At 35.4% G+C, this 18,774-nt stretch overlaps 1 protein-coding gene across 4 annotated transcripts in view; it reads left to right on the forward strand.

The window, feature by feature from the left end:
• Positions 1 to 18,538, forward strand: part of LOC145293999 (uncharacterized) — a 174,820-nt gene extending 156,282 nt beyond the window's left edge. For 3 of the 4 annotated variants that reach the window (XM_080140915.1, XM_080140912.1, XM_080140911.1), the window contains exons 15-16: positions 9,631 to 9,748; positions 16,490 to 17,290. In XM_080140915.1, coding sequence (XP_079997041.1) covers positions 9,631 to 9,748; positions 16,490 to 16,691 — 320 coding nt within the window. In that variant the 3' untranslated portion in view covers positions 16,692 to 17,290. Of the gene's footprint in view, positions 1 to 9,630; positions 9,749 to 16,489 lie in introns of all 4 variants that reach the window. The other variant, XM_080140913.1, reaches the window with a different exon arrangement.
• Positions 18,539 to 18,774: the final 236 nt, after the last annotated feature.

The raw sequence follows: 18,774 nt of genomic DNA on the forward strand, positions 1-18,774 counted from the left end.
GTGTTTTGTTAAGCACTTAAAACAAATCAAAGTGCCGGTTGTTCAGTGAACAATTTTCACTCATTCAAGCCTTTGGTACATCAATATGTGCTTTTTTTTTTTTTAACTAATAATAAATTAATAAAACCCTGTGACGATGATGAGATTGTGACGGGAACAGGTGAAGGATGTCACTGGTAGTTCCTAGCATGAATATTGCACATAGGTGGTGGAAGGTAGATAGCCGTTTTTCACAACACCCGTAAGTAATTGTGTGACTCGTGTCCTCCTTTCATAACAAAGCAGCCCTTTATAGGACGGCACTGCTTTCCTCTTCAGGGGGAGGTGTCTATAAAAGATGACCTAAAAATTGTTTACTTGCTCATGTCCCTGTCGTCAGGTGCAGATTTCTGAGCATCCAATATTTGCACCCAAATCAAGAATAGAAACAAAATACATGGAACGAATATGTCCATTGCGACTTGGAATGTAAGAACACTCCAGGATATCAAAAAGAACCCTGAACGAAAAACTGCTATCATAGCACGTGTTAAGGCAGTGGAGAATTTCTATTGCAGCTCTTTCTGAAACTAGGTTTGCTGATACAGGACAGGTAGAGGAAGTTGAAGGTGGATACACTTTTTATTGGATTGGAAAACCAAGTTATGAGAAACGTGAATCTGGCGTTGGTTTTGCCATCAGGAATGATATTGCCAAAAATCTTGAGTTCCTGCCCGTTGGTATAAATGACAGACTTATGTCCTTGCGCGTTGCAGTAGGAAAGGACAAATATTCCACATTTTTGAGTTGCTACACTTAATTCATCTGATGAGCTAAAAGAGTTCTACTCTTCTTTACGTGAACAGATCAACAAGGTCTGTATACAGGATAAGCTGTTTGTCTTGGATGACTTAAATGCTCGTGTGGGTAGTGATACACAATTTTGGAGAAATGTCATTGGTTCACATGGAATTGGTAAAGTCAACTCAAATGGTGTTCTCTTATTGTCTCTTTGCAGTGAATTCGATCTTTTGCTCACTAATATAGTGTTTCAGCTGCCTAATTGCAAGAAAGCCAATTGGAAACATCCCCAGTCTAATCATTATCATCTCATTGATTATGTTATTGTACGTCGTTCTGATAGACAAGATATAAATGTTACACGCTCTTACAGCATCAGGGAATGTTGGTCAGACCATAAATTGATCTGATCCATAGTCAGGATGAAAATCAAGCGCCCTGTTCAAAACCAACATAATTCTTCCATCAAGAGAATTAATTAATTAAGTTGAAGGTTAAGGAGATAATGCATTCATTTCAAAAGGCTACTGATGAAAAGCTGTCCTCCATTGTATGTGGGAATGATATTGAGGCATCTTGGAGAGAGTTTAAAACTGCAGTGTGTGACTCTGCCAAAGAGTCATTAGGATATGTTTGAAGATAAAATCAAGATTGGTTTGATGAAAATGATCCAACTATCCTCCCTCTGCTCAATAACATGCATCAAACCCATCAAGTATGGATTACTGACAAAAATTCTTCAATGAAACACAAGGCTTTCAGAATGGCCAAAAGGTTGGCACAATCTCGGCTCCGGAAAATGAAACAAAACTGGTGAGAGCAGAAAGCTAGGGCCTTACAAGATGCAGAAGTATACAAATGTGGAAGCCAACTGCTAATCAGGAAACTAAGTGCCCAATTTTCATTAATATTGAGACTTGGTACTGTGCCACAACAGTTCAAAGATGCATCAATTATTCACCTGTTTAAGCACAAAGGAAATAAGTGTGAGTGTGATAACCATAGAGGAATTTCTCTTTTGTCTGTTGCTGGTAAGATTCTAGTTTGTGTAATCTTAAACAGACTCAATGGTTCAATCTGTAAAACTGTGCTCCCAGAAACCCAGTGTGGTTTCAGGGCAGGAAGAGGTACTGTAGACATGACCTCCAGCCTTCGGCAACTACAGGAGAAAACAATGGAGTAGAATAAGGACTTGTTTGTTACATTTGTTGACCTCACAAAGGCATTTGATACCATTTCTAGGAATGCTCTGTGGAGTGTTTTGAGGAGGCTTGGTATTCCAGACAAGATGTTGAATGTGATTGTCTGGGGAATGGTGGTGACAGTATGATATGGCTGTGTACAAAGTGAACCATTTGAAGTGTCAAATGGAACTAAGCAAGGATATGTCCTTGCTCCGATCCTATTTGCTCTTTTCTTTTCTGTGATGCTTGAGACAGCTTTCAAGAACACCTCAGAAGGCATAGGTGTTGAGTATCGATCAAGTGGAGGATTATTTAACCAGCAACGGTTCAAGGCTCAAACCAGGACTTCTGTGCAGACTGTTTTGGATCTCCTTTATGTTGATGACTTCTCACCCATAGTCTTGATGACATGCAGAACATCATCAATGGTGCATGTAAGGTCTTCGGTCTTACAATTAGCATAAAAAGGACTGAAATTATTCACCAGCCAAAACCAAACGCAACACCCTCTTCACAACCAGTGGTATATGTTGATGGTGAAGCTTTGAAAACAGTATCTTCTTTTACATACCTCGGATCTGTTGTGTCTGATGATGCTAAATTTGAAAAACAGGACATCCAATGTAGAATTAATAAAGCTAGTGAAGCATTTGGTAGGTTGCGACACAGACTCTGGAACAGCAACGATCTGTCTCTAAAAGTGAAGGTATCAGTCTACAAATCTGTTATTCTACCTACTCTTCTGCATGATGCTGAAACGTGGACCTTGTACTGCAAACATATATATCAGCTTGACTCCTTCCATATGAGATGTATGCGTTTTATTTGCAATGTTGGATGGCAGGATCGTCTTCCAAATAGTGAATTACTGGAGAGATGTGAAATCACTGGTATTGAATCATTTTTGATCAGGATACAAGTGCGGTGGTCGAGTCATCTTGTGAAAATGGATGACTCGAGTTCCTAAGCAACTTTTTTATGGGCAACTACTGACAAATTCTTGCCACCCAATAGGGCGTCTCCTACTTCGTTACAAAGATAAACTAAAAGACAACCAGAAGCATTGCGGAATTTCTCTGAGTTCCTGGGAGATCACAGAGAATGGAGGAAAATGTGTTTCCTGGGGAACAAAGAATTTGAACATAACCGCCTTTGTCATAGGGACGTCCTTTGTGCAAATATGAAGGCAAAGCACAAGAAAAATCCACCTAAAAATGAATATGTATGGCACTGTAGTTTCAAAGCACGCAGCAAAGCAGGGTTATCTGTTCACTCGAGAAAGCATCTTTGACCGACGAGCATATGAAAGTTCACCATCTGCGGAGGAGTGCGCATATGGTGTCCCAGAGCTTAGGAGCTTCTGAAGATTGCATACTGAACCCTCATTCATTGTCTTCGATGAGAGAATCCACCATATATATATATATATATATATATATATATATATATATATATATACATATATATATATATATATATATGTATTTTTTTTTGTATAGCTTTAAAGGTTAAAAAACTTCCAAGACTATATATATGTATGTATGTATATATATATATATATATATATATATATAGTGATGATCATATTTATTGGCACGGTAAAATAAAAGTTAAATTTTGTCTAATAAATTCTAAAAAAGGGATTAAATTAAAGAAAATAACAAAGTATATTATGTATTTTTAACTGGCCTTTCCGATGCAGCAATCGGATTTTAGAAAAAATAAATAACAAAGGAACAACAAACATAATTGCAAAAAACCCTTGTTCAAAATTATTGGCAAGGCTTTGTTTTTCTTTTAGTATCAGTATAATATCAATCAATTTCCGGTTTACGTGCTTTCTGAACTTTTTTATAGCCATATTATGCTTGTTTAACGCTAATTCAGTGAATAATTTTTTTCAGATAATTTTTAGATAGCGATTTATTTAAACTATTATAAGTGACTAAATTATAATTTTCAATCGCCATGGTTAAAACTAAGGAACACAGCGAAGACGTCAGGAAGCTTGTTGTAACATGCCATACCAATGGGGAGGGCTATGATAAGATTTCAAAGAAGCTAAACCTTCCCAAATCCACTGTTAGAGCCATAATAAACAAGTTCAAATCGAAGGCCACGTTATGAGTTCAGAGGGTAGAGGGAGAAAAAGGATTCTTTCCCCAAGAGATGAACGGAAAATTGTTCGACAAGTAAAACAAAACCCAAGGATCTCTGTTGGGGAGATTGTTGATGAACAGAGCACCTCTGGAGTGAATGTATCTCGACATACAGTTGGTAGAGTTTTGAAGAGAGCTGGTTTAAAAGCATGTCGTCCGAGAAAGACTCCCTTATTGAAGCCTATGCACCTGAAAGCAAGGCTAGCCTTTGCAAAACGTCATATTGATAAAGATGTTGCATTCTGGAAACGTGTTCTATGGACTGACGAAACGAAAATAGAGTTATTTGGCCATAATAAAGTGTCTTATATTTACAGAAAATCTGGCGAAGCTTTCCTGCCTAAGAACACCATACCCACAGTGAAGCACGGTGGAGGCAGTTTGATGTTTTGGGGATCCTTTGCTGCCTCTGGACCAGGGCGACTTGTTAAGGTCACAGGTAGCATAAAAAAGGAAGATTATGTTAAAATATTGGATGAAAACCTGAAAGACTCTGCTAAAGAGCTCTCACTTGGTCGTCGTTGGTGGTTCATGCAAGATAATGACCCAAAGCATTCGGCTAAACTGACTAAGAAATGGCTTGAGGACAATCATATTAATGTTTTGGAGTGGCCATCACAAAGCCCAGACCTTAATCCAATTGAAAATTTATGGAGAACATTAAAATTGAGGGTAATGCAAAGGAAGCCTAATAATCTTATTCAATTGGAGGATTATTGTCAGGAAGAGTGGGCTAAAATTACTACTGAAGAGTGCAACAACTTGGTTGTAAACTATGAAAAGCGACTGAGGAAGGTAATCAAGGCCAAAGGCTATACAATTGATTATTAAATAAATCGTGCCAATAATTTTGAACAAGGGTTTTTTGCAATTATGTTTGTTGTTCCTTTGTTATTTATTTTTTCTAAAATCCAATTGCTGCATCGGAAAGGCCAGTTAAAAATACATAATATACTTTGTTATTTTCTTTAATTTAATCCCTTTTTTAGAATTTATTAGACAAAATTTAACTTTTATTTTACCGTGCCAATAAATATGATCATCACTGTATATATATATATATATATATATATATATATATGATTATCCACTGACACGTGTTTCGTCATCTACAACTCATCAGATTGGCTGAATCTAGCGAGATTCGAAATCAGGACCTCGTGATAAGAAGCCTAAACCATGCAGCTAACCTCGCAGGACTACTAAATGTATCACTTTTATGTAGATGTTTTTATTTGTTTTTGTTAGCAATACTTTCTTGAATGAATTCAATTATTTATACGAAAGTGCATTTTTACCTAAATGCATGTTGGGAATAATTTTCCCTTTGACCAATTTGGTACCTCCTAAATGAGTAGCAGCATATATATTATTTTAAAAATATAATTATCCACTGATACGTGTTTCGTTGTCTACGACTCATCAGAGCGGCTGCATCTAGCGAGATTCGAAATCAGGACCTCGTGATAAGAAACGTAACTTCTACCATGCAGCTAACCTCGCTGGACTACTAAATGTATCACTTTTATGTAGATATTTTTATTTGTTTTGTCAGCAATACTTTCTTGAATGAATTCAATTATTTATACGAAAGCGCATTTTTACCTAAATGCGTGTTGGGAATAATTTTCCCTTTGACCAATTTGGTACTGCCTAAATAGGGAGCGGCGTATATATTATTTTAAAAATATAATTATCCACTGACACGTGTTTTGTCGTCTATGACCCATCAGAGTGGCTGAATCTAACGAGATTCGAAATCGGGACCTTGTGATAAGAAGCCTAAACCTCTACCATGCGGCTAACCTTGCAGGACTAATAAATGTATCACTTTTATGTAGATGTTTTTATTTGTTTTTGTTAGCGATACTTTCTTCTCCCTCAATCGCCAAACTTTTAAAAAATTCTAGAGGTGACATGTCTCGTTGAACGTTTGGTGGCCAAAAAGTGGGTGCTCATTTTACATTAGATTTATATAGAAAAGTGATCCCCACTCTAAAATGTTATTTTTTTTTCAAAATTTCTAATTTTTTTGCACTATTTTGCACTTCTGCAAACTAATAATATTTATAAAGGCTGTTTAAATGTATTAGGTTTAAAAAAAGTAGATCTCCATTTTTTAGGGGTTAAACGCCGCGTGATCACATTGTATAAAGTTACCTTTTTAATTAGAAAATTAAGTTTGTAATCGATGAAATTAATGTGAAAAAAGAAAAAAAGGTGTAAATTGTGGAATTTAGAGAGGGAGGAGTTTCATTATTTTTAGGTATTAAACGACGCTGAATTACGTGGTAAAAATTTACTGATTTTTGTATTGCTGTAAGGAATAAAATAAAATAAACAAATGAAATCTTTTCAGTTTTTTTCGTAAGTGTTTTTTTTTTGATATTTAAAAAAAAAACAATAAAAGCCAAACATTTTTTCTATCTACACGGAATTATTTTTCCAGCTAGAAACATAATGAAATTACCAAATGATATTTGGGAAACGTGTTTTTGTTTTTTTTATGGATAGCATCTAGGGGCAAATGACTCTAAAAAAAAGTTTTAGAAAAGGTCACTGTTGGAAATATTAATTCTAAAATAAATTAAATTAAATATATTTACAATATAATTGTTTAAAATTTATTAAATAACAATTTTAAATAGAATACTTAAAATAATTCTCTAGCTAAAAACATTAACTAAGATACCGCTATTTAGTAAAATCAATTTTTCTTAATGTCATATGCAAATAAGATGATCTCTTAATTGCATATTTTTCCAAGTATCATACTATGTATAGAAATAAATGAAAGACACGTTTTGTATGTATAAATCAAATTGTAGACAAGCAAACAAACAGACAAGAATACGAATTTATATGTATATATATATATATGTGTATATACATATATATGTGTAGTCATCCACATGCAGTACTGTTTCGCTATTTTACAACTCATCAGTGTGGCTATTTGTTGAAAAAGGTGTAAATAAATTGAAAAAATGCATAGTGGAGATGTTATCTGACGTTTTCATAGATCACAGGTATGAAAAATAAGGTGAGAATAGGGCATATAGGAAAAATGTATGCCATACATTTGTGAAAATAGGGGGAGAAGGAATGTAATGTTATGACCCTTTTAGGCTGTGATCATAGCGTAGTATCTGTGTTAACTGTGGCAAGCAGGGCCAAGGGTCAAAACGTTATTATTATTGTTGTTATTGTTGTTATTATTATTAATTGATTTGAGCGATGGATGGTCACTGGATCAGTTATTATGATTAGAAGAATAAACAAATAAAGTGGGGAAGAGATGATTGATGTTTGAATCGCAAAAGAAATGCAAAAATAGAAAATAGATGTAAACATTATTTTGGGTTTGGATAAACAAATAACTAACTAGATGGGGTCATTAGATTGGTCTGAGAGACGTAATGAGGTGATGTGAGAGAACACATGATGTAGTTAGTTTTGGAGAGATTCAGGGAGTTGAGGTTTGACCACGAGAGCAGACAGATGATCTAGACAGGGGTGGACAGACAGACAGTCAGGGATCGGGCTGTAAGAATAGAAAATGTAGATGAACTGCAGATCCTGTGAAAACCATTTGAGACAACTGTAATAAATTTATATTATAAAAATATAAAGAGTTGTTTTATAGTTTCACAAATAAGAACAGATGTCTCAAATGGATGGTGCTGATTGTTTCATGGTTCATCACGGAGCAGCAGGAAGATAGAACTCTTCAAGAAAAAAGTATGAAGCATATATTATTCTTCTTATATATGAACTGTAAAATATTCCCGTGCAATAAGTCTGATACACCATGACTCAGTTTACACGTATATATCATGTTCTCCTGGCTAAACAACATACATATGATTTATACGCTTATTATCTGTCCGTTAAAAGATAATATCTCACATCCATTAGATAACATAACACATGACACATTTTAATATATCATCTCCTGTTAATATAATCCCGATATACAACATATATATGTGTATATATATATGTGTGTGTGTATATATATATATATATATATATATATATATATATGTATATATATGTCAATATATACATCTATAATAAAGCTGGATGTGTGTGTGTGTGTGTGTGTGTGTGTGTGTGTGGTCACGAATAGGCTCCTATATGGTTGACTATTTTAAAAAACTGATTACATATAATGATAGAAGATGTATCGAGACACAGGAATGGGTATGTTTGATCTGGCAGAATGGTGGTTCATTAAAATTGTGAGGTCTGCGTTCGCGCCTGGTCCACAAAGTATGGAAATAAAAAATTAAAAAAAAACGTTCTGATATAGATGTACATAAGAATACTTTGATGTTGCAATATTTTGGTGTTATAATAGGGTATGATCCCACACAGTCGGACGATTCTATTTATAAACGATGCTGCTAAGAACTGACGAATCGAATTAATTCACGTTCTGCTACCAACCAATCAGAAACCAGAATTGCTTCATAAATATTAAACCTTTTCTGGAGCAATTTCACATGTTCTTTTCCGTCTCGACACGGTAGAATATTTTGCTCTGTGGAACTGTCTACTACAAACAAGTCACCTCCCAGGACTTGTGTGTAACAGCGAACCATCTGAAACTGTTCTTAAACTCAAAATGGCTTACACTTCTAGATTTGATAAGTATGTTTTAACTTAAATAGGGATGGTATAATAAAATTGTGGGGTCTGCGTTCACGCCTGGCCTCTAAAGAATGGAAATAGGCACAAACTTTAATAAAGATTTTTCATATCTATCTGTGTAAGTATACTTTGATAATTATGTTTCAGTTTGAAGAAATATGGTATAATAAAATTATGGGGTGTTTGTTCGCACCTGACCTCCATAGAATGGAAATATGTCACAAAAGTTTAACAAGGTTTTTTTTATATAGATCCACAGAATATTGTGATAAGTGTTTCAGTATGGACAGATATGGTATAATAAATTATGGGGGTTATCTATTTTATTTTTACTTTCATCATATTTTGCTTTGGTTTTGATACCCCCAAATTCGAAGCTATCTCTTAACAACCCTTCCTTTTCATAACCTATCACACTTTCATAAATCAGAGTCCATTTTCTGTAGGCTATTTTTGAACCCAGTCAACGATGGGTACTTTTGCTAGTTTTTATATAAATCTTTGGATGAAACACGGAATATTCTGTGTAGCTTAATTGCCATATATATTTTATAACCTTCTGTGTATATATATATATATATATATATATATATATATATATATATATATATATATACATATTTGTGTGTGTGTGTGTCAGTCTCCTGATTTGAAGAAACAAAGTATTTGTTAATTTTTTTTAATTCAATATTTTAATTTTTTTTTTCAAAGAACAAAAGAATCCTTTCATTTATTTTCATTTTCAATATTTAAGAAAAAAGTTTCATGGATACTTTAAAAAACAATGATCAATAATTTGTTTTTATTTTAAATATTCATTTTTTTTATTTTTATTTTTTTTTGACTTTTAGCTGGCTTTTTTGCGGAAACATTTCCTAGCTGGTTAATTTGGACCCGGAATGTTTCGTTTTTGGCTTATTCCTACAACATCTTATTATATCTGGAATTTAGTTCTGGTGATCCAATCAAGTAAGTAATAATGTCCCTCTTTTACATGTAAAAAAAAAATATGGTTCTTGTCCAGAATTCTACCTATATTAAGAAATAAGAATTAAGTAGAATCTGTATGATGTATGTAACTGTGACAAAACTAAAATATCAAATTCCAAAAATCATATAAATTGATCAAGTAGTTTGAATTTTTATAAACAAAATAATTTTTAAGCAATTAATGAGAATATGTAGGCATTAGAACATAAATCAACAATAATTTAAATTTGCAAAATTTATCTTCGTTTGTTTCAAATTGGCAGGTGAGACAGTCACTCCTCGAATACTCAAAGTTTGATTTTCTAATTTATAAATAAAACCACTTGATTAGTATACATGGTTTTTGGAATATGATATTTCAGCTTAATCATGGATACATACATCCTACAGATTTTTCTTTATTTTTGTTTTTTAATATAGGGGGGAATTCTAGAATTCTAGAACCAAAAATACCTTACCAAAATTTTCAAGTTGCAGCAAAGATCAGACAAACGAAGGGAAAAAATTTTTATTGTCTTCCAACGTGACTCTGTTACTACTGTTTATCATGATCATAATTCCACTCAATAAATGTGATGCTGGATTCAAGTTTTTTGTACAAAAAAAAAAAACAAACAGATATATAGGATAACATGAAACTATTTGGAAAACGTAAGGACAAATTGGAAAATCTGATAGACACAACCAAAATCTACAATCTACAACCGAGACAACCAAATAGAATTCAGAATGAAAATATGTATTCTACCAAAGATGAGAAGAACTTAACTGGGGATGGCGGAGGGCATGCAACTTCATAATCAAGAGGAGATTAGGGCGCTTGATAAACAGTGTACCTATAAACATTAACGAGTTCTGGAAGCAGACATTATCAAATCCACAGAAATAAAAGAGAACATTGGAAAAGAATTGATGTGAAGAACAACAAAACTCTTAGATTGGTTAGTTGGTTTTGTTTTACGGCATATCAACCCTTTTGGGTTATTTAATGCCAAATCCAGTGATTTTGAGGAACAATTTTTTAATAGAGTATATTTGTTTTTTAAGTCGGTTTCTATTTAACCCATAGTTGAGACCCTAACAGGTACTACCACTCCGGGTCAGAGTGGACCTGGGAGGAATGGCAGTTAAAGGGTGGCTCCACACTCCCCAAAGCCCACAAGCTGGGGCCTCACCATCGGATATAGTTTTAGGTCATATCCAGGACCCAAAACTCTTAGAATTGAAATGATGTAAAAATCTAATAAAATTGATAAACAACAATGTGTTATTCTGAACCATTCATAGAACGTATCAAACAAACCATAAACTTCCACTAAAATGACAAAGAATGTGTTGGGAATGCTTAGAACTATGCCAATGACTGTATTTTTAAAGTGCAGACAAATTGTACAAATGCAAACCAAAGACTGTACTGGAAAACAAAAATCACAAAATCCCCTGAAGGACAACACCTGACACAGAAAAGACTACAAAGAGGCATATTCTTGCAGGATGAAATCAGTATTGCTTGTAACTAAGGAGATTGACAACTTTGTGATTTATAACAGATTCAAACAATTTACTCATAGCATATTGGAAACTGATTAGTCTGAACAATCTCTATTATTTTTTAATAACAGGTTAACGAAATGAAATCGTCCAAGAAGATGAAAAGCAATTCTGCTTTAAGCAACAATTTGTTTTCTTTTTCTTTATAGTCACCGCTTATCAAGGCTTGGAGACCACTTAAGGAGAAGAGATTGAACAGCTTTGTAAGAATAGGAGTTATTTCTGGTTGCAGTTTCTTGAATATTATGACTGGATTGTTGTCGGAATCAATTACATTGTTGGCACACAAGATTCTTCATCAGTTTGGCAACATCATGGACAATTATTCGGATGTTGCTTAGAATTTTTTTTTTTTTTTGGTCATAAAGGAGAATTTGGGAGATAGGTACTTGCAAAGAGTGTAATTTGCTGCAAAGTTTTTTTAAGGATTATAAGAACAATTTTAGAGACAATAAGATTTTTTTTTTAGATGGGAGTCACAAGTTATCTAGGCCTGAAGGCCAGTCGAGGATAAAGATTAATAAGTGTCAGGTGGTCAGTAAGACAACACCATAAAAATTGTTAGTGGTGGAAATTGGGTGTAAGTTTATTATATAAGAAAAACGGTCCAACAAGAGCTTTTTTACATTCAACTTAAAAACAACCATGTTGTAGTCAGGTGGAAAGCAGCCCTGCAACATAGAGTTCCATAGAGTTTTTGTGAAAGAAAAGGACAACTCCAATGTTGTCATTGTTTTATATTAAACAGCATATGTTTTATGTTTTGGAATTTTTTTGAGATGAGGATTGATAAGTTGTTTTATTTGGATTATTCAGACTATTGTTCTTGTTTCGAATGTTATTCTTGCAACGTTTTAGCCGATGTAACCTCATCTAGTACATCTTGTCAAACTCAGGAATCTCAAGCAGATCCTTTTATTTAATCCATGGGGACAGTTTCTCTTTCTAATTATGCATTCAATGTCCGAAATAGACAACAGTTGCTTAGAAAAGGGGCATATGATGCACTCAGCTCCAACATTTGCAGATTCTTATGATCTTGTTGCTTTGAATCAAATTGCAATTGCAAGGCGTCTTTTGGGTGAGAGATGCGATGTCAAGTTTACAAAGTGAATCAAATCTTGACAAAGACAATGTTCAAAATCATAAGGATATAACTGTTAAATAAATATACACATGATGTTTAACGAGAAGTCATTTTTGACAAGAATGACAATTAAAAAGATTTGTTTTTTTACTTGAGAGTCACCACTTATCAAGGCCTGAAGGCCACTCAAGGATAAGGGTTAATGAATGTAAGGTCGTAATGTAGTAATCGTTAATGGTGTAAATTGTGCAGAATTTGATTATTTATGGGGACGGCTGAAAAAGAACTTGTTTACATTGGATTTGAAGACTACCATGTTGTATTCAACCAGGAAGTAGACTAGCGGAACAGTGTTCCATGGGTGGACAGTTCTAGAAAAGAAGCTTTGTTCATGGAATCGGTTTAGATTTATGCACAGTTAGAGAGTGGGAGAAATCGCATATAGTGATTGTAGCTAGTTGAGTGTTTTTTGTGAAAGTTTGGCAAGGGGGAACCATAGATTGGAGTTCAATCTTGCCATAAAAATAACGATAGAACAATATCTCTTCTTTCAATATTCAAGAAACAACATAAAATAATTATCTGACGTACTATAAGGTCATTTGAATAACAAATTATGAACCTGACACTAGGCATCTGTGTGGGGAAGAAACAACAAACATGATTGATTGTCAAAACATAAGTTAAATATTGGATGTTTGCAAGGTCATTTTCGGCAAAAAGTATATACAGGTGTAATCAAGTTAAATTAAAATCAGGTCAATACAAGGAAACGATCATCACTGAATAAAACACTCTTGGAGTATGGTTACAGTAATAATGCCATCTCAAGAGAGTGCGTGAGGTGGTCACAAACGGTTGTATATTAAAAACCCAAAATGGATATCGAAGTTGGTTGACGATTTGGGCCCGAGAATCAATTGTTGAAATCCTGTGCGTTTATCTCCCTTCGAACAACCAATCACCACCACCACCAACAACAACAACAACAACACCACCACCACCAACAACACCAAAAACACCACCACCACCAACAGCAACACCAACAACAACAACACCAAAAACACCACCACCACCACCAACAACAACAACACCAAAAACACCACCACCACCAACAACAACAACATCAAAAACACCACCACCAACAACAACAACAACACCAAAAACACCACCAACACCAACAACAACAACAACAACACCACCACCAACAACAACAACAACACCAAAAACATCACCACCACCAACAACAACAACATCAAAAACACCACCACCACCAACAACAACAACAACACCACCAACAACAACATCAAAAACACCACCACCAACAACACCAACAACAACAACATCAAAAACACCACCACCAACAATAACAACAACAACCACCATAAAGATATAGTGTTATAGTTTCACATATCAGAGTGTTGTCATTTTCTTAAACACGGCAGAAATAAAACCATAAAATAAAATTTTTATGCATTTGAAAGTACAAGATCTACAACATCGACAGCTATATGAATCAAGCATTGCATTAGCTTTTCTTTTGTTTTACAAGAAAATAAAGTGTATATCTATGCATAAGATTTATTTATTAATCGATTCAAACAATGTCTAAAATTAATTCTCCAAACAGAACAGTTTTGTATCACTTTTATGTTGTCTTACAAAGATTAAAAACAAGATATACTGCTACTAAAATATATGTGTAGAATCCTTATTCCAATTTTTATCAACATCTATTACATGATTTTAATTCTAGAAAATGTCCAAAAAATTAAGTCTTAAGCTTAAAAAGGTCGTAAGAAAATTGAAATTCAGGGAATCTTGCTTAAATGGGTAAAATTTGAAATATTTGAATTTCCAAAGAGGGGAATTTGCTCATCAATCCCCCTAAAAACTCTTTTAAATACTTTGGAGAAACTGAAATTTGAGGAATATTTATTAATTAATACCTAATATTTAAATTTTCACAAAAAATACCAGATATCTAAATTTTCAGAAAGGGCTTTCACCCACTTTTTTACCCTATTTGCAGGAAACTAAACTAAATATAGTCCATATGACACACCCTTATGCTTAGGAGTTGAATACCAACATTTATAATGATCGGTTAAGAATGAATTCTATATGTTGCAATATTTTTAGCATAATAGTAGGGTAAATATTTACTTGCTGCCTACCTTAAGAGCAAGATGTGACACAAGGTCAGTAGGTAGGGTGTTCAAGTCAGTGGCCTTAAAGGAGGGGCACTCTGGCTTAACAAAAATAGCCTGGGCAGCCCTGTCAGCATTCTGTAGTAAGAACGCCTCAGGCAGTAAGTGATAAACTTACTCCACCTGAAAGGGTGAACCTTCTAGGTACTATCCAGGCAATATACTTCAGTCCAGCAGGTACCGAGCCAGTTTCTGGGGCTGATTGTCAAGAACAGATTCTTGACTTGTACTCAAGTTTCCAAGCAACCGAAGTAACAAGAAGACTTATCCTCCAACATAAAAAATAATGGAAGGGTATGACCACCTACATTTGGGCAATTCTATTAATAAGCATGTATGATAAGAACAAGCCAATTGGACCACTCAGACACCAGGACTCCTTCTGTATTATTCACCAGCTGTTATCTGTGTTCTTTGAAAGAGGCCCGAAGAGGTGCTGATGGACAATGACCCAGCCTTCTGCAGCCATCAGGTCAGGCAGTTCTTAGACAAGTGGGGAGTGCAGCTGCAACTGCGATTTGCTTATGTGCCATCTGGTAATCGTATCGCTGAGAGAAGTCATTGCAGCGTCAAAAGAATTGCGGCCAGGAAGCAGTGCACCATCTCGGAAGCCATATACCGGTACAACATCACGCTGAAGGAAGGTGTCTTTCCAGGAATAGCACCTGCGAATGCGATCTACCAATACCGTGTCCGGGAAAAGAGAATCTACCCCGACAGAGCAGTCACCATCGAAGAAGAGCGAGGGGGTCATACGCCAAAGGGGATCCTGTCTGGGTGAAGCCGTTGGGAAGCTGGTGCACCAACAGGTATAAGCAGGGTCAAGTGACCGAAATGGTGAATCAGCAGTCCGTCCTGGCTGACAGTGTGCCCCATCATGTTAGGGACCTGCGGCTGGCGGCGTAGTTACAACCACCACTGGACGACGGGAGCAACTCTAGATCTGAGGCCAGTGGGCCATCGCTCTGGTTTGCACCAGCCTCATCAAGCAGTGACTCAGATGTCATTAGCCTCCCAGGAGATGCTGTGTTCCTCGACCATCAGACTACAGATGAGAGTGCATACAAAGACGAGGCCTGCACCGTCACCCTTCGGAGAAGCACCCGGCGGAGGCGATCTCCACCTCTCTGCCATCTCTGTTATAATGAGATCAGAAGAGAGTGTAGGGAAAATAGGAATGGCCTACCTTTCAAACTGCAGGTTGGAACGAAAAGAGATCCAAGATGGCGTCCATGAAGTTTTAACATACACAGTCTCGAACAGTCTCGGATGATCTTACAAAGTCGCTCTACACGCATGCAAATAAGGTGTGCTGGGCTCCATAAAGCAGGTCACTTGGAGGAATTGGGAGGGATTATTTTTTTGGACACGTTGCTTTGCGTTGTAGCGGTGTGTTGCTTTGTGACAGACATTTTGAAGCACATTGAGGCGAAAGAAACGCTTGAGATACACCCCTTACAACACTATGACTTTGTACCCTTCTCTCACTAGCTCTACCTTCCTCCCATGACCTAAATCTGCTGGACTACTTTCTTTGGTCATACGTTGAGAACATCACCAACATGACCTCCCACAAAACCAAAGCCAGCCTGATCGTCATCATCTGCCAAGTATTCACCAAGCTCCAGTCAGTGCTTGTGGAAAAGGCATGCTCCCAGTTCTGGACCCTTGGGGATGAAGGAAGCTATATTGAATAGATGTCAGCTCTACTACATAATCAAGTTACCTGAATTGAGTTTTTTAATAAAAGTTTTGAAATAAAGCTGTAGTGTTGTTTTCTTTAGGGCAACAATTTTATCGATCCACCCTGTAAACATACCTAACTTGATATAAATCAAAATTTACAAGCATTTTCTTTTCTTTTATTTCCAGGTGTATGAATGGTACATTTTCAACAAATTTTGGTCCATGCAATGATGGGGCTGCGTGGGTCCCCAGTAATACGGTCATCGAGTCAGCCAAAATTGAACTTCCTTTGTATGCAAATGCGATTCTTTTAGTCTTTCTGTTTCTAGTGAACAGATCAGTTTCTTATGTAGTTCTTCGGTACAAGCATCATCCTGTGTCGATTTAGGTAGGGAGAGAAATCAAAAATTAAACATTTCTTGTTATGTACTAAAACTTCTTTTTTTTTTAATCTTATCTCACGTTATAGAACCCTTCATCCCCCCCACTCGCTCTCAAGTTCTCTCTCTCTTTTTTTTTTAAACTGTTTTTATTGACATTTCACCTGAAATAAAGCACAGGTCGTGAGGGGTTACTGTTTGGAACCAGATTTGCAGGGATACTATTTATGGAGTTGGGCATCGAGATGTTTGTTCACATTACATTAGAATTCTGCATGTCAGTACATAGAGAAGCATGGGAATGGGAGGGAATTCCAAAGTGCAGCAGTTTGAGGGAAACAGCTATTCGAGTAGAAGGCTTTACAGCATCTAGGGATTTTTACAGTGTAGGGGTGGGATTTTGCTGTATGTCAGGTTTGTCAAGGGTATTGTCGTCGAGGAGGTACTAGTGCTCTGAGTTCATCAAAGCACTTGTAAACCGTGTGACAATAAGTGATAATTCCACATAATGAAGAAAAAAAGGAAAACTGAAAATTGCTTATATGTCCATCGACATTTTGTCGTTGTTTTGAGCACCACGTCTGTGTTTCATTTGAAAAAAAGAAAACATTCTTTTCACATCATAGATGTATACAGCATAATCATGTCGACACACCAGTTCCTGTCAGATCACCGAAGTTAAGCAACCTTGAGCCTGGTCATTACTAAAATGGGTGGCCAATTTGGAAATTCCAGGCACTGTATGTAGGAGGACATCGACACATCCCTGCAAGAATTGCAAAAACCTAACGTGGTCATCTCTTCTGACAGGGATATACATGCGAATGGGGATCGCTTGTGAATTTCATACCATACTCCCACAGAACTTCCTCTTTTGGAGGAAGCCAGTTAAACCCGAATAGAGTTAGTGCTGACAAATTTTTTTTTTTTTTTTTTAGATGCACGACGTGTTTTCAAATATTTTAGTTATATGCACATGCTTTTAGTTCAATCCAAAATTTTGCTGTGTGATTCCGGAGCAGTTATTATAAATTGGTTTCAATTCTGACAAACCTTAAAATATCAAACCAAAGCTTTTTATTCTCATTCTCTTCAGCCGTTTCATCATGAGAAACAATACAATCAAACAAACTTCTTGAAACTGTACGCATTGTTAAATGATCAAACTACTGTATAGTGTTCCTGTTTACTTGCTGCCCCACGAGGGCAGAGTTAGACACAAGGTTGGTTTTTTAATGTGAGGAAAATCCAGCTCCCCAAAAAGGGGCAATCTGGATAGGAACAAAAATAAAAATTGTCTCAGTCGTGAAGGATCTCTTCTTCACTGACCGAGGACAAAAAAAGGTGAAACATGGCATCAGAACAGATACTACACTATGATTTTGGCTCATTTATATATATATATATATATATATAATTATTTTATTCAATTTAGGTATATAAATTACCATAAGTTACTGCAATAAATTTTGTTTACCTAAATTGAATAAAATAATATCTTGCTTTTTTTAATGATATGTGTGTGTATATATATATATATACACACACACACACATATATATATAGTGTTTTATTTAATTTAGGTAAACAAAATTACCATAAGTCGCAACAATAACTCTATTGTTTTAGTCGTGTAATGACTTATAGTAGTTTTATTTACTTAAATTGAATAAAATAATATTTTGCTCTTTTAATTGAGCACTATCAACAACCCCGTTGAAATTCAATGTTTTTTTACTTTTGGATATTTTTAACCTGAAATAGATATACATATTGAATTGTATTGAATTTGAAACCGGCGGTACTGATATTTTTCTGACCTGTAAAATTTTTATAAATAAATATTATGCTTTTATATTGAAGTTTTCTTTATAATCTTTGATGTCCTTTCTCATAAACGCGCATATCTTTTCATCATATTTTTCTTTTGCTTGTTGCAACTCTTTATGCCTCGTGCTCATTTATTTAACTGCTATTTTCACTACCTTTTCTGATTTTCTGACCCTTTTCTGGTCTCTACCTACTCTCCCTTTCTGATACAATCTGATACTTTTTTACCCCATTTCTGACCCACCCACACACTCCTCCCTC

This window comes from Euprymna scolopes, chromosome 15, assembly GCF_053919585.1.
Source record: "Euprymna scolopes isolate OS-2025 chromosome 15, ASM5391958v1, whole genome shotgun sequence".
NCBI classification, from domain to species: domain Eukaryota; kingdom Metazoa; phylum Mollusca; class Cephalopoda; order Sepiida; family Sepiolidae; genus Euprymna; species Euprymna scolopes.